The sequence below is a fragment of the Alternaria viburni genome (genome assembly GCF_023758015.1).
Source record: "Alternaria viburni strain BMP 2772 chromosome Unknown scaffold_22, whole genome shotgun sequence".
Lineage (NCBI taxonomy): Eukaryota > Fungi > Ascomycota > Dothideomycetes > Pleosporales > Pleosporaceae > Alternaria > Alternaria viburni.
In genome coordinates, this window is record NW_026055791.1 from 295,565 (window position 1) to 310,569 (window position 15,005).

The window sequence follows — 15,005 nt, forward strand, 5'->3', positions numbered from 1 at the left end:
GATTCTACGCCATCAATGTTGATATATTTAGGTTGCTAGTAGTTATGAAATCGGAGGCAAAAATGCGATAATGTATACATTCATATACCCGGCTATCGAACGTCACTACGTCCACACGACTCCCTTCCTACATGAGGTCATGTTTTGGGCTGATCCACATATGTAACCCTTTAGGAGCAATACTTTGCGCCTTCGCCAGGCTTAACGATACCCATATCGATAAAAGCCGAGTAATTCCAGTAGTCTCCTTGTACTCCCTCGCCAGCTACCGGCACATTCCCAGAGAATTTCGCAGTCCAGTAAGCGCTACCCCTAGTGTACTTTGCAAAGGCGTACAGCCCGGTGTTCAGATTCTTCTGACGGTTTGCAAATTTGTTGTCCGCCACCGTCTCGATTGACCATTCACCGATGAATACAGGAAACTTGCCATCTCCTGCCGATGCCTTGGCATCCGAGCAGATATCTGCGCTCACGGTATCAGAGTCTGTTGGGCGGCCAGCGAAATAGTAGTTGTGTACGTCGAAGACGAGATTGGTGGACGCTGGGAACTTGGGAGACCAGAACGCTTCGCCTCTGAAGCTGCCTTGGAACATTACGGGTATTTTTTTATTCACGGCTACTGTTTTCGCAATAGCCGCATCAATGTACTTCTGTACCCATGCGACACCGTTGTCTGTCAACGCGGCTGGTGTGCCGAAGGTTGTGATGTCGCGGTTGTCCACCGGTTCGTTGATAGGCTCCAGGGTGTATGATTGCGGAGTTCCAGAGGATTGAATAAAGGCCAGTGCAGCATCAACAGCGCGTAGGGAATAGTCGAGGTTCGTGGCGTTATTGAACCAACCGAAGCGGCCTTCGCCTTCACCAAAGCCCATACCATTCACTCCACCTGGAAGGGAGTGAATGTCGAGGATGATGTGCATGCCGTACTTTGCGATTGCGTAGGATGCAATGTTCTTGAAGAACCGAGTTTGTCCGCCGGTGTAGAAGTTACTGCCAGGAACCTTGACCCATGCAGCGTAGGTTGTGGGAATCCTCAAGACATTCACACCGGCAGTGGCTAGCTTGTCGATATCGGCGGGTGTGATGAACGTAGCATAGCGACGTTCCAGAACAGGACCGCATTGCGATCCCAGTTTGGCGCAGCAGGTCCACTCATCAGTCGTGGTACCGCAATTCTGCGACCACCAGGCTGGGTCAATGACGGCTTCTTGGGCAAGCCATCCACCAAGATTGATGCCATTGGCTTTGAAGGTCTTCCAGTTGAGGTAGGTGGATGCCTGGCGCTCTGTTGGACTGGCAGTGGTAACAGATGAGATGGAGAGGAGCAATGCGACGATGGTGTTGAAGGCGATCATGGTTGATGTTGTGGTGTCTGCGTTCCTGGCTGAGGTTGGACCTTCTCAAGCATGTTGTTGCTGGTCTTTATAGCTCATCGGTACACCCATTGTTGGCCTCTCTGTCCAGCACAATATGCACCACGACCTCGGGTCATGGCGACGTTGAAAGTCGAGCGTGAAATGTGGAGCCGGTCAACCTAGCTACCTAGGGTTAAGAGCCAAGATGGTAGTATGATCAGGGCTAGCAAGTCTCAAGCCCGTTCAAGACATAGAGCCGTTGATGACTTTACAATTGACGAGGTGTTTACCCCAGGTTCCACCCCGGACTTGACCCCAGACTTGGCGCCATCTTGTGGATGCATGAAAGTGCCTTAGGTCTTCTAGAGAAGATGACCCGAGCTGCGACTACATGGTCAGTCACTATCCGCATGGGTCGTATTGTCCCGAGCGACCTGGTCTCCACGTCGGGTGGTGTGAACGCTACGTAGCCCACATCCCGATTTCCGCTTCGTTCCGTTTGCGTGTCAAGGGGATGCATCCATCTTTGATGATGACACGAATGACAGCGAGATATCGTCTTGGTGTGCGATGAAACGCATGTAGACGACAGTTGATCTAGGGAGGCAATTACGCAACGGCCATTCGTCGTCACCTAATTAGTCCTGCGCTCGCGGCGCATCCCTTGGGCAGGTCTCGGCGCCCGAGGGGGTAGAATCTGTAACGAAAATGCTCATGATAGGACCGTTGTATAGCAAGTGCTCTGCCAGTGCTGTAGGTCGTGACATCAGGGAGTTGACGGATTGAAGTTCGTTCACAATGACGAGCCCGTGTTTTGGTGAGCCGTCCGTGCGTTGTCTGAGCCGCTCAACCAGCCAGCAGCTCCTCCAGCCCTTCACATCCTCACGCCCTTCATTATGTTGATGCTGATGGCTTGTATGTCGTCTACTTCCACTGAACATCCGATCGAACAAGGAAAGCCCTCGATAATCAATGCAAAGCTATAGGATGTGACCTCGCGACTTGTTTGTCGAGCGTCGCAAGTACAGCTCACACAGCGAATTCATCGTCGCAACGGACAAGACTGAGAAGCGAATGCTTCACATCCTTAGGGAACTGGAAGGATTCCAGTTAGCTAATATAATTCCCTTTGGCTATCAACAATGTATCCAATGTATCAACTTGGAATGCTTCCCTGATGACTGCCTCCAGCGCATACGTAGGGGGTCCCCGGGAAGGCGACACCCATATGCCCTTTCCAAGTGCGAGAGAAGAGACGATCCACGCGAGCACGTCAACCTAGGGAAAAACTGAACAAATCTACACCCTACACTTTTGTTGTTACAGCCTACATTAACATATAAACACGCAAAGCAGGTGACCTAATGTTGATGTAGGCTCTAGGCCTGTTTAGTTTTTCCCTTGTATGAGGTGCGAGTCTCCTATTCGGTGTCCATAACAAGTTTGATCTACAGATTTACGGCGATGGGAAACAAACCTTCATTAGCACTCGGTCTTGTACGCCCAACTGCAGTCGCGCAGCCGACACCATTACAGCTGACCGGGCAGATCAGTAAAAGGACGCACCGTTGCTCGAACAAAGACCATCGTACGGAGTCGGCACGACGATCGCGCACTGTCTCGAAGAGTGTCCCTGTCGATCTTCAGAAACACAGCTTGCTTAGCATACCACCCGAGTTGCGCAACTGCATTTACGCCCATCTACTCAAACCCGAAGACTGCATCGTACTATCTCCTATGATACATACGAAAATTACGGGCATTTCACTACTGAGAACATGCACGCAACTTCACGATGAAGCTGCTAGCTTCTTATACGCAAAGAATTCGTTCCAGTGCTACATTCGTAAAAGCGTACTAGCACAGTCAGCATCGACAGCGAACATCCAATTACCTCACATAGCGTCTCCCATATCGCCCAGGTTCTTCCGCGATCCACTAGCCATGCAAAGCGGTATCTTCTTTCCCGCGCCACGGTACCATCAGTATCTCACACGACTAACCATATACTTCAAGGTATCCATACGCGACCTGGCTTTTCCAGACCTGGAAAAGGGCGATTGGGGAGACGCACCTCGGGCAGACTTGGATATGAATCAGTACATTCGCCGACCTTGCGATAATACCGCGATCACATCCGCGGATATGGGAAAGATACAACAAGCGATTCAGCGTGAAGTGTTACGTGTGTATCTGAAGATGAAGAGCCTCTGGATAGAAAAGGAAGGTGCGTGGGCAGGTAAAGTGACGATGCCAGCAAGGTCCACGGCAACGGATGATCTGGAGTTTTGGATTGAGCTTACGACTGATGAACACGTCACTCACGAAGGATGACATGGGGAGCACCTCATACCAGAAAAAAACTGGACAGGTCTAGAGCCTACATCGACGCCAGGTCCCCTATTTTGTAAGTTTTCATGTTGATGTAGGCTGCAGGCCTGTTCAGTTTTTTTCTTGGTTGACGTAGGAGTGGAGACGAACACGGGGAGATGATCTGTCATATGACTATGCATGGACGCGCCGGTGGCCGTGTAAAAGGAAGCACTTGCTCTTCCAAGTTGTATTAGCTCAGCCAAAAGCTCGTTCTGGATGAGTGCACTACCTGTTTTCCATCTACGTTGATTGCAAGTTTTGTGAACATCTCCAGAGCAAATTAAGTCTATGTCTACAATGGTGCAGGAAAGGTGTCCTTGAATGCTGTCAACGTATTGTCATCTGTTGGCTCGGCACCACTACTACTCTTCCCCGTCATCGTGATGCACATAATACAGGACACGTCTCACATGCACACCGGAAATAAGAGATATGCAAGAAAGAGAGTATCACTTCTACTTGCTTTTACTACCCCAAAGTCAATGCATGCAGAGCACACGCACGCACACCGCAATTCACAATTCACATCCTCATGCAGCATAGAAAAGGTCAAGTGACCAAAAGTACCACAAAAAAATTAGTTAATAGACATTAAGTAACCTAGACTACCGATCGATCCATCCCAATCCCCACGCCAAGCCAACGCGTGCCTGCCTGCCCTATCCACCTCCGATCGGCACATCCCCAAGCTTCCTTCCAACTCCAGCCAAGCCAAAGATCCTCTCCTTGCTTGCCGTGTTCCCCACACGCCCAACTCCACGCAATGTGAAAGTTTTCTCCGGTGGCATCTCGGCACCAACGGCACCGACTGTCGTCATTTCGGAAGAAAGTTTGCGATTACAGTGAGGGTATGGGGTAGCGATGATGTCAGTCCACGCTGAGTTTGACTCGTGCGGGATTCGAGGCTGCGACTAGGCTGCTTGGCAACGACGTCCGCTGCTAGCTAGTTCCGCCTTGCTGGACTGCAGACCAGTGCAAGGCTTGCCGTCATTTCTTCGTCTTTCGTGCGTCGCCTTGGTGTATGAGTTTATTACTCGTCGGTGTCGTCGACGCTCTCCATGCTTGGCGAGGGTGATGAGTCGCGGACGTATCGTGAAGAGAGGGTTGGGCTCGCGATGGGCTGTTGGGCAATGGAGATTTGGCCCTCGGCTTCGACGTCCTCGATGGGGATCCTGAGCATCTGTCCGCCAACGAGGTTGGGAACGTAGACGTATTGAGTTGCGGGTGAAGACATGGTTGTTGGTAGGATGGGTTGCATGCGAGGTGTGTGATTGTAGTCGTGAAGTGGTAGTGTCTGATAGACTAGAGTAGATGATAATTTGATGTATTTGGTATCTGGGGGTCTGATACAGGAAATCTGCGATGTTGTGTGTCTCCCTTCATGTGGGGATACCGCCTGCCTATATACTGTCGCAGAATCCCACGGCTCACCTGAGAATGCCATTGCTCATGCGGCATCCCAAACCCCAACTCCACCCATGCACCCACCCAGGCCACCAACCCAAAACCCTATCCCCGACACCCAAGCATCGCATGGCCCACCCGTCACTCCCGCAGCCAATTATAGCACGCTATCACACAAGGGTGCCTTAACGCCAGCTCCGCCGTGTCAGCCCAAGGCGCTGATTCGGCCTACGATATGCGCAACGCGTGGCAAGTCTCCCGGAGCAGCTTACCATGCCGCTCCGTTGTGTCCGACGAGCGGCGATAAGTGGTCGATACGTGCGTCGACAAGGAAGCCCCGCACCAATTTCCTCTCCGCCAGCCGGCCAAGCAGCGCGTAGGCGGCGCTACTAGTAGTTAGCCAGACGAAGACGCCTTGCCCGCGGGGTCTAGACCATGCGATGGTTATCGTTGTGTAATTCTAGCCAGGCGCATGATGCATGGTGTTGAAGTGGAGGGTGATAAGGAATTAGGTATTGTGAGGGACGCTGAGTTTCGGAAGATCGGCGTTCACTGATCTCGCGATTATTCACTTTTTAGAGTTTAACATTTCCAAGGTTATGTCCGGCCGGTGACTAAGGTCGCGTTCGGGACTTGCATAGCACCGACAGTGTAATATTGACCGAGTGCCTCGACAGTCGATGTTTGCAGCGATCGTAAACATGCGGACGACCATGTTGTGTGCACGGTTTGCGATGACGGCTGGTGGTGTTTTCCCGTTGAACGCCTCGGCTGGGCAATCCCTGGGCGCTTCCGAGAATGCAGCCGAGACCTTCTGTATGGTTCTGTGCAGTTCTGTTGAACCGTGGCACTCGGCTAGAACGACTCACCACACATTTTGCCTCTGGGAAGAGACCATCAGCGTTGGACAAAGTAGTTCACGATAACGAGTGTGCACTAAGCAAATGCACGACTTGGCAGTCCTCCGAGGGGGTGGAACTTGGTATCAACTCTGGTTCCGCAGGCTCTGATGACTCTGGAGCGTTCGGGCGAGGGCACAATAGCTTTGTAATGAAACGTCACTCCTGTGGAGGAGGGCTATCCACTGTCGCAGCAGCTATGAGGGCGGGAATCCTTGGATCCAAGCAATCCCGCTCGACTCCAACTGTCCAATACGAGGTCACATGGTAAGTGCACCAAGCCTACTAGACGAAGCCAGAACGCGCCAACGCACCCCAGATGCCGAACGGCCTGGATTATCCAGTCCCCATGGTCCACATGGTCAGCGGCGTAAACAGTATAGCTTGTGCACCTCGTGTTGTGAGCCCCGATCTCGTGAAGCTTGTAAAGCCCGATTTCATAGACAGCTGGATCAATTCACGCTTGCAGAACAGTTCGCAATTCGAAAGGGTATCATGCTATATTACAACGCTCCAATAACCTTACGCCACGCTCAATGAACACCATTGTATCCAGCATTCAACATTAAGGCCTGATCTTGCCAGCCTCTGGGTTTCCCCTGTTGTCCTGCCAACCCCATGCCAACCTCTCCATGGTCTTGTCCTCATCCTTTCCTGGCCACAAGACTTGTCCAAGGTACACGGCACGAATGCAGAAGGCTGCCACGACAAACCACATGATGACCAATAGAATAGTCAATGCGCTCGCGACACCGTTGATAGCTTCGCTGTTTAGCACTTTTCCTGCTTGTATCGTTGCAAGCGTGAGTCCTGCATTCGGGAAAATGAATGCCCACCAGTTTAGCGAGAACGACATCCTACGTGATCCCACTATGACGGCGATCGTTGTTATGATGAAGAACCAGTACGCGAACAGTATGATAAAGAGACCTGACATGATGCCAATGATTCGTACGATTTCGCCGTCTGGGACTACGGTATTCGTGAAGTAGTTTTCGGCAACGAGCGACGGCGCTTGATTTGCAAGGGAGAGGAGTCCGGCAGCAGTGTAACCTATTGCTGTTAGAATCTTCCAAGGGAGCATTCATCTATCGGGTATGGACTTACCTGCTGGACCAACGGAAACATACATTCCTGGTCGCGTGGTAGGAGAGGGTAGAGAACTCGTCATCAGGCGCTGCATGTAGAGCCCATACAGCAGGAAGGAGACGACCCACGCGAGCCCCTGAAAGAATATCGCCCCGATGAATATCTTCCAGCTGGGATTTTCAGGTTGGGCAGGAAGTATAGTGCCAGCCAGCGTGCCTACAACCAGCAAAGGGTATATTGGGAAGATCCAAGCCGGAACGGCATCGCCAACGTTGAGGCGCTCGAGACGGAAGAAGAGGGAGTACTGGATGATGCCAACGAGGAAGGCTGCAGCACAGTACATCCAGTAGGTGATCTCAAGCGCTTTGGTGAGCCATGACCCGGTCGATGGGTTGCCGTAGATGTACGTGCAGTTGAGTATCAGGGCGACGGAGACCCAGTACGTGCCGAAGAAAAGGCCCTCGACTGGATGATGTAGCGATCCGAGGAGCTTCCGAGGGACGAGTAAGAACCGCGCGAACATGCATAGGTTGAAGATGGCGAAGAGTACGAGGTCGAAGATGAAGACGACCTTTCCGATGGTCTGTAGGCCAGTGAATTTGTTCGGGGTGTTCCCGAGAACGACAGCTAGCGCTCCTGTCGACATGGTGCATGCGAACCATGGCCTGCGGTATTGTAAGTTTGTTATCCGAATGCTCTCGGCGCGTCGACATACCATGTGAAATGTACAATGCGATCGCGCAGCCCGACTTCCGCTGGTGGCTTCTCATCCTCGCTCTCGTACGTCGTGTGGGTTCTATCGCGGAATCGCATTTTGGTGATAGCTGAAGGACGCGACTAGGTGTTGACAATGCTGGGGGCCCTGCTTCGGGTAGTCATTCCAGGATTCGTGCCATGACACCTTCTTCCCAAACATTGCGGAAAGAGTGCCGGACGCATTTCGTCATACAGGTAATTAGTGGCGATCCTGGCATCTACGCGCCTAATGAGAGAACGACGGGCAGCCCCGTAGTTAGATCTCGGGAATTCGGCACGCAAGCGTCAAGCAGAAAATGTGAGGTTGAGGCTGGGCGCACAGATAGCCGTGACGTCACGGATCCTTGTGACCGGCCTCGGCGCATCGAACACGCGTATCTATGCCAGTTCTTGCTCAGTGTGAAAAGATTTGAAGGGGACGATATGAATCGGATGCCTCACGAAGATCGAGACGTGAAGGTCTCAAAGCCTGCAGACGCCATGTGAGGGTGACTTTACTGGGGTTGTGCGGCACGGTCGCCCGTCTCTATCATCCTGCCGGAGATTCGATGAACATCGCCATATCCGAAAAACCATGGCATCGCGATTCCCATGTCTGTTGTCTCACTTGCACAACGGTCAGCATCACGAGCCAAGAGTCATACGATTTTACCGCCGAGTAAAGTCATAGTACAATGTGGTCTTCCAAATTTGAGTAACCAGAATTATAAGTACCTTGGTAATGCTCCTTGAACTGCTTCTAGAGAAACAGAGCATGACGCCTATCTTTCACATCAGCTAGCCTGCATTTTCACTTTCTGCGTCGATAGCTATCCCGCGATAGTAGGCCTGATCGTGCACTAAGCACAACGTACAAGTTGGACGAATGCGCTGGAAGTATGAAAGGAGCTTTCAGCTACCGGTTGTAGCACCTCGCCCACAAGGACGATGGCGCCAACGTCAAAGCAAGTAGTAATTAAAGCACACATATATGTTAGGAATACATTCCTCCTATCACCTTACACAAGAGATGTTTGTGATAAGCCTGAGGCCTACGTTAGAACAATAATGTGCAGATGGAAAGACGTAGCGTCGATGTAGGCTGTAGGGCATGAACTACCTGGGTGTTGAGCGTTTCCCTTAAAGAAGATGCTAGCACGACAAAGGCAGCTCTCGAATACGACATTGGGTTACAACCAAGACGTGGGTTTCGCATTGTCTGAGCCGGCTCTACGAACAGCAAGTGTCGCGCTCATCCAGACTTTTCCATGTCTTTGCAGTTCTTTGACTAAACCGCAACTTCCTCCACACTTCTTTCTTTCACACCAAACCAACTATAAATACCCTACCCATAACAGTTCCGAGACCATGCAGGTACATCGGCCTGCATAAAACAAAGCAGTTGTTCCCTGCCTCTGGCAATCCCTTGCTCCGAGCTTACCGAGAAAAGTCAAAACGCAGGGCGTCCCACGATGCTCGCCACCAACGCCGCGCGCCAGAAGCGGGCGCGGCAACGGTACCTGCTGCAACCTCCGATCCCGACTCCGCGGTAAGACTGGAAGCCTGAAAAGCTTAGTTAACTCCATGTCTCACGACGATCTCACACGAGGTGTTGCAATACAAGCACGACTTATTTGTTTGTTCGGAAGCTGTAAGCCCATTTTGAACGGAATAATGATCATGAAAGGGTATCAGGTATGAGATTTGCAGTTCTAGAAATCTAGAATCTAACTATCAGGGTACAGCGTGTGCTGGCTTTGATGCAATAGAAACCGTGTATATACACTCCAGGCGCCGTCATCGCGCCTATATATCCTGTTCCAACAAAAAAAGAAAAAAAGTCTTTGTGTCGCGTGTCATTAATGATCCCCGTCCGCATGACCGATTAATCCAAATCCCAGATGAAGCAATGAGGCGGAGTATCCTGACCATGAATGATGCGGATGAAAAGCCTGCTATCGCAAGAAGAACGCCGTCATAATGCATATGCAATTCCATGATGCTTGGGTTGATTGACAAAGGAAAATATGGCTTGCTACACCTGCCATTACGCGGCGATGAATGCCGCCATCATGGCCAACAGGCCACTTATTATGGCGTAGTTGGCTCCGCCGGTCGGGGTTGAAGCGGCATTACTCTTCTTCGCCTGCGTGCCGTCTGGTTTGAGGACGGCGTTGGTGCCAATCTGGGAGCCAATGTTTGCTACTGCAGCTTGGCTGTCGCGGACGGGAACAGAGATCCTGCCGTTGCCGTCGGCCTTGGTAGTTGTGACGGTGTTGTCTGTGACTGAAGACGCGCCGGTAATGTCGTCGTACTTCATGCCATTCCATGTGATGTCTGTCTGCGACTCTGCGCCAGGACCTGTGAGGTAAGAGATGAAGACATCCTTGTTGGCGTGTGCAGAGCCCAGGTTAAGGTTGAACGTGAAGCTGCCCTTGTCGGATGAAGACGCATTGGCTTGTTTAGCGTTGATCATAGTGATGGACTGCAGATGGTCGTTTGCGTAGGCGGCGTACGCACGGATGCGACCGTCGTACGCAGCACCTACGTTGCTGGTAGAGAGAGCTGCAATCTGCGTGGTTCCGTTGCCGTTGCCGACAATCTGTGCGACGGCGGCATGGGCGTAGTACTGCGGTCGTACGAACGAGGTTTCACGACCGTACATGGGGATGGGCTGCCAGGCACTGGCGTTGGAGTTGTCGGTCATGTGCATCTGGACCGAAGAGATACCAATGGAGGCTGCGTAGAGGAAGAAGTTGAGGGTCCAAAGGGAAGCACCGAGGGTGTCACTGACGCCGGGCATGCCTATTGGTCCAACGGAGCTCATCTCGCGCAGCACGTAGGGGTGGTCTGTCTTGAGGGCGATTCCGACCTGCTTCTCCCAGTACTTGAATTGGGTGTTGGTGGCATCGAGGTCCATGAGATCGTCGAGAGTGAGGGGGGTGGGGGTCACTCCGATGACTGTAGCATGTTAGTACAGCATGTGGAATAGGGAGAAGGGAACATACAGTAGAAGTAGTCGTGCTGGTTCCAGGTGGCCAGGAAGTTATCGCCGTTCCTACCCTCCATGATGCCATCGTCCACGAGTTGCGCAATCTCAAAGGTCGTCCCAATGGTGGAGGCGGTCGCAGGAGACTCAAAGAAGGATGACGGCAGGTTGGCAGCCTTGAGCACGCGCTCGTAGACGACCTCGGCGCGGTCCAGCCATTGGGAAGTGTATGTCTTTCCGTCCCAGGGCGCAGAGCGGAACGAGTTCTGGAGCCACAGGTCGGGCTCGTTGCCAATCTCGAACGAGTACAGTTTGACGTTCTTCATGCCGTCGACGGCGGCTTGCGCCAGTGCGGTGATCTTATCCTCGTAGTCGTCGTCCATGTAGGCCATGTTGAGTCCGAAGGTGACGGGCGTGTCCTTGGGAAAGCGCTCGAGCGCGGCGAAGTAGTTGGGTCCAATGATCATCGAGTCGGCCGCAATGGCACCCTGTGCCGTCGAGTCTGGGTTCGAGGTCCAGCCATAGTTTGTGTTGCTCGACTCAAAGACCATGTAGTCCTGCGTGTTTCCTCCCAGGCGAATGTGCGGCGGCGCGCCCGAGTAGTCTGCGAGGTTCTGGAGCAGCTTGACGGTGAATTGGTTGGGCTCCTCCTTGCCGGTGAAGGAGAAGAGGTTCGAGGGCTCGATGCCGAAGCCGGCATACGAGGGGTCGAGGTAGTCGGAGGCGCCATCGGGCGGGCTGTTCCCTAGCGATATGGAGATGGACTGGGCGAGGGCAATGCGCACGGCGGGAAGCGAGAGTAGGGCTAGGCTGCGGGCAGATAACGAGGGCAACATGGCGGCAGAGGGGAGCCCGAGCGGAGCAAGCGAATGCAAAGAGTAAAGAAACAGCGGAAGGTAAAGTCAACTAGCAATCAGGAAAAGCGAGCGCAGGGGAGGTTATCACAGGAAACGAGAGCGAGGGACATGCAGGACATGCAGCCAGGGTCGATGATGAGTGGACGGCGGCGGCAGCGTGTCAACGCTTTCAGACATGCGTCACTAACTGGGCCAAAAGTGGCGCCGGCCCGAGCGACACCAGAGGACGCGCCAGACCACCAGACTCAACAACACATGACATCACGAGCCGCCGCCCTCCCGGACGCTGCGACACCAAGCAGCCCCGTCTGAGACGCCCGACCTCAAACGCTGCGGTGGGTCGCTGGCCATGGCTGCTGGCATGGCATCCCACGCTGCTCGCTCGTCCACCCAGCTGCGTTGCGCGTTGTGCTGGGAAAGGAGGATTTACGCGTCAGCTCTTCCGAGCAAGTGTCCGTTTCTAATTGTGGTGGCTGCCTCAGATCTGCACCCACGCCAATCTGAGCGGCTACCGAACCCTTAGCCACGAATGATCCGCCGCAGGAGGCTCAATAAGCCTTGTTTCGCCATGGCTCCGAATCCGCATCATGATCCTTCCCTCGATCCTGTGCCGTCTTACCCTCGAGCCAGGCCTCGTCATGGCCCTCCACCTCGATCAAGGGAAAGACGTGGATCCTCGCGGCAGCTTGACCACCTTGGAGCGCGCGGCACGCCTCCTACGCACTCGACGCCCCGACACACTGCGTCTGGGTAATCGTATTTCGATAATTGCACCCGTGTTCCGTCCACAGCCACAGCCCAACCCCTGCACCCGTTCGCTGCCTCCATATTGGCCCGTTGAGACGACGGCTCTTCCAAACCGGAATGCTTGATTTATTGCCCAGCCTCTTCCAGCTCTCCACCCCAGCCCCTTCGTCACAGCCGTATGCTTTCACCTACGTCTTCATCTGTCGCGTTGGAAAAAAGCTTTTCGATAGCACGTTTGCTAGCCCAAAGTTTGACACGACTAGCATCGTCTGCCATCATCTAGCTCTCTGCACCTCCTATAATAGCATCGGGTCTCGAGCAGGTCTACCGGCCAGTCTCGTCCACCGTTGCCCACCACCTCTTGGCTCCAGCCGCCGCATCCCGAAACCCTGTGTTCAAACCTCAGCCCAAACTGACGCCATACTCGATGTACACTTGCAGCTGATAAAACGGATCTCGCGGTCTTTGTCCATGTACATCTATGCCAATCAGGATGCCCACAACACACATGTTGGGGTAGACGTCGCTTGCGACCACGGTCAAAATTCCCCGCGCTGGGCAGTGTCGTTCCACACCCTTGCACACGCAGTACACTACTGGAATACGGCATTCTAGCTGCAACTACCAGATGACCATTATATGCACTCCATGCAGGGAATTCAACTCCGCCCTTCTGATCAAGGAACTTGGTTGCATGATCTGGTCGAAAGTGCCGTAGTTCCGACACGGCATTGATCGGGATGACGTACAGAGAGCACTGACAGTGAAGGAACTACATCGTGAATCAAACCTAGACAGCTATACCTATGTCATATAGCCGCTTGGCTGTGGAGCGTCTAACGTCTGTGCACACTACTACACACTCTCACCTCATGCAAGAAAAAAACAGAACAGGTCTGAAGTCTACATTGACGTTGGGTCACCTACTTCATATGTTTTCAATCTGATGTAAGCCTCATGGTGTTCGGATTATTCCTTGAATGAGGTGCTCTCACACACACACATACTGACGTGTTCCAACGTCCAAGTAGAACGAGTATGAACAATGACTCAATCTTACAAGAAATGTGAACTCCATACAAACTCTCGTCTCTCAAAGTTTGCCTTTCTCTCACAACTTGCCCATCATCAAGTTTCCAATCATCTCCCGCCCGGTAACCACGGTAGTCCTCCACAAAGTTGGGAAATCCAACGTACTCGAAAAGGCTATCATCCACCAGTTAGTCTTGAACTGAACCGTAAACTGCGGTTAGAGTGGTAAGAGAGAGGAGACTTACTATCAGCATACCCAAACCCAAGCATAGGCGGAATCCACCCCCTCGCATACTCCAGCGCAAAGCACTCACCCTCCATCTTATACTGCTTAACATCGCCCCTGGTAAGATGATGCACACTCCCCTGGGGATACCTCTCAGCCCCATAAACGCCCTTGCCAGGCGCATAAGCCACCTGCTCGCCCTTGAGAATATGGAAATAGTCATCCGCGGTATGCCGTCCCGTATGACCCTCCGTTCCAATCGCAGTACCAAAAATAATCAGATACTCAGTAATAGACGCGTGGATAATGTACATGGCGCCCATGGCACCGCCTGCGTTGTTGAAGATCCATTCTTCGTCGAGGTTGATGTGGGGCCCGTGGATTGCGGAGAGGGAAGTGACGATGTGGGAGACGACGGATGCTGTGTCGTTGCCGTGTAGGGCAATGGCTTCTTGAGAGAGGGCGTGCAGTCCGGAAGGCGTGAAGATGTAGAACTTCTCCAGGTGTGAGTCTAGCGTGTACATCAAGGTGGTTAGGACACCGAGGATGGCGCCGAGGGCGAGGAGGATGCGCATTTTGGTGTTGGTGTCACACTCTGTGAGGACAGTATTTAAACAAGAAGTATGAACTGAAGGAGTGACCAGGTCCGATTACGAACCGTTTGCGAAAGGAATGTGTTTGGCTTTTCGGTTGGTACTCTGCACTTTGCGAGGATCGTGAGGTTTTTCTTCATTATCAAGACGCACGTGCCAGCCGGAATAGGAGAAGTCCGAGACCCCGGATCGCCAGCTCATCTAAGATGGAGGTGGGCTGTTGTTTGCTAGAAGGCTTCCGTCTTCCGAGTGGGTTTGATCAAATTCTGACACCCTGGAGGCTACATCAATGTTAGGTCATCTCCTTCGCCTGTATTCATCTTAACGTAGTCTGCAGGGCTGTTTTTGTAAAGGGGTATATGAATATTTCTACAAGCAGAAAGCTGTCTACAGATCGATTACCTCCTCTTCCACCTCCCATCATTACCCTTTGAAATGATACGAAATGTGCGATAAATGACCATACCACAACCTTTTGCCACCCCAGACAACGCCCCAGCCCATGCAGAACGTCGTGAATCTCATGCTATACGCCATTACATACCCAATATACCACAACGCCGTGTGTACGAAGAAACACCCATCTTTCGCATTACCACCTCATACAAGAAAAAACCTGAACAGGTCTGGAGCCTACATCAACATGAACACATGTAAAGTAGGTGGCCTGACGTCGATGTAGGCTCCAGGCCTGTTCAGCTTCGCA

General features: G+C 52.5%; 5 protein-coding genes across 5 annotated transcripts; all 5 read right to left on the minus strand.

Annotated features, from left to right (window-relative positions):
- Positions 1-170: 170 nt before the first annotated feature.
- On the minus strand, positions 171-1,355 carry J4E79_008889 (uncharacterized protein; the record flags this gene model as incomplete). The annotated part of the gene is made up of 1 exon (XM_049357741.1): positions 171-1,355. One exon carries the CDS (start codon positions 1,353-1,355, stop codon positions 171-173), a length of 1,185 nt encoding a protein of 394 aa, XP_049207780.1.
- Positions 1,356-4,758: 3,403 nt separating this feature from the next.
- Positions 4,759-4,962, minus strand: J4E79_008890 (uncharacterized protein; the record flags this gene model as incomplete). The annotated part of the gene is made up of 1 exon (XM_049357742.1): positions 4,759-4,962. One exon carries the CDS (start codon positions 4,960-4,962, stop codon positions 4,759-4,761), a length of 204 nt encoding a protein of 67 aa, XP_049207781.1.
- Positions 4,963-6,596: 1,634 nt separating this feature from the next.
- J4E79_008891 (uncharacterized protein) lies at positions 6,597-7,933 on the minus strand (the record flags this gene model as incomplete). The annotated part of the gene is made up of 3 exons (XM_049357743.1): positions 6,597-7,084; positions 7,139-7,785; positions 7,836-7,933. 3 exons carry the CDS (start codon positions 7,931-7,933, stop codon positions 6,597-6,599), a joined length of 1,233 nt encoding a protein of 410 aa, XP_049207782.1.
- Positions 7,934-9,902: 1,969 nt separating this feature from the next.
- On the minus strand, positions 9,903-11,680 carry J4E79_008892 (uncharacterized protein; the record flags this gene model as incomplete). The annotated part of the gene is made up of 2 exons (XM_049357744.1): positions 9,903-10,816; positions 10,864-11,680. The coding sequence occupies 2 exons, from the start codon at positions 11,678-11,680 to the stop codon at positions 9,903-9,905; spliced, it is 1,731 nt and encodes a 576-aa protein (XP_049207783.1).
- A 1,879-nt stretch (positions 11,681-13,559) lies between these two features.
- ERG1 (Squalene epoxidase) lies at positions 13,560-14,281 on the minus strand (the record flags this gene model as incomplete). The annotated part of the gene is made up of 2 exons (XM_049357745.1): positions 13,560-13,654; positions 13,726-14,281. 2 exons carry the CDS (start codon positions 14,279-14,281, stop codon positions 13,560-13,562), a joined length of 651 nt encoding a protein of 216 aa, XP_049207784.1.
- Positions 14,282-15,005: the final 724 nt, after the last annotated feature.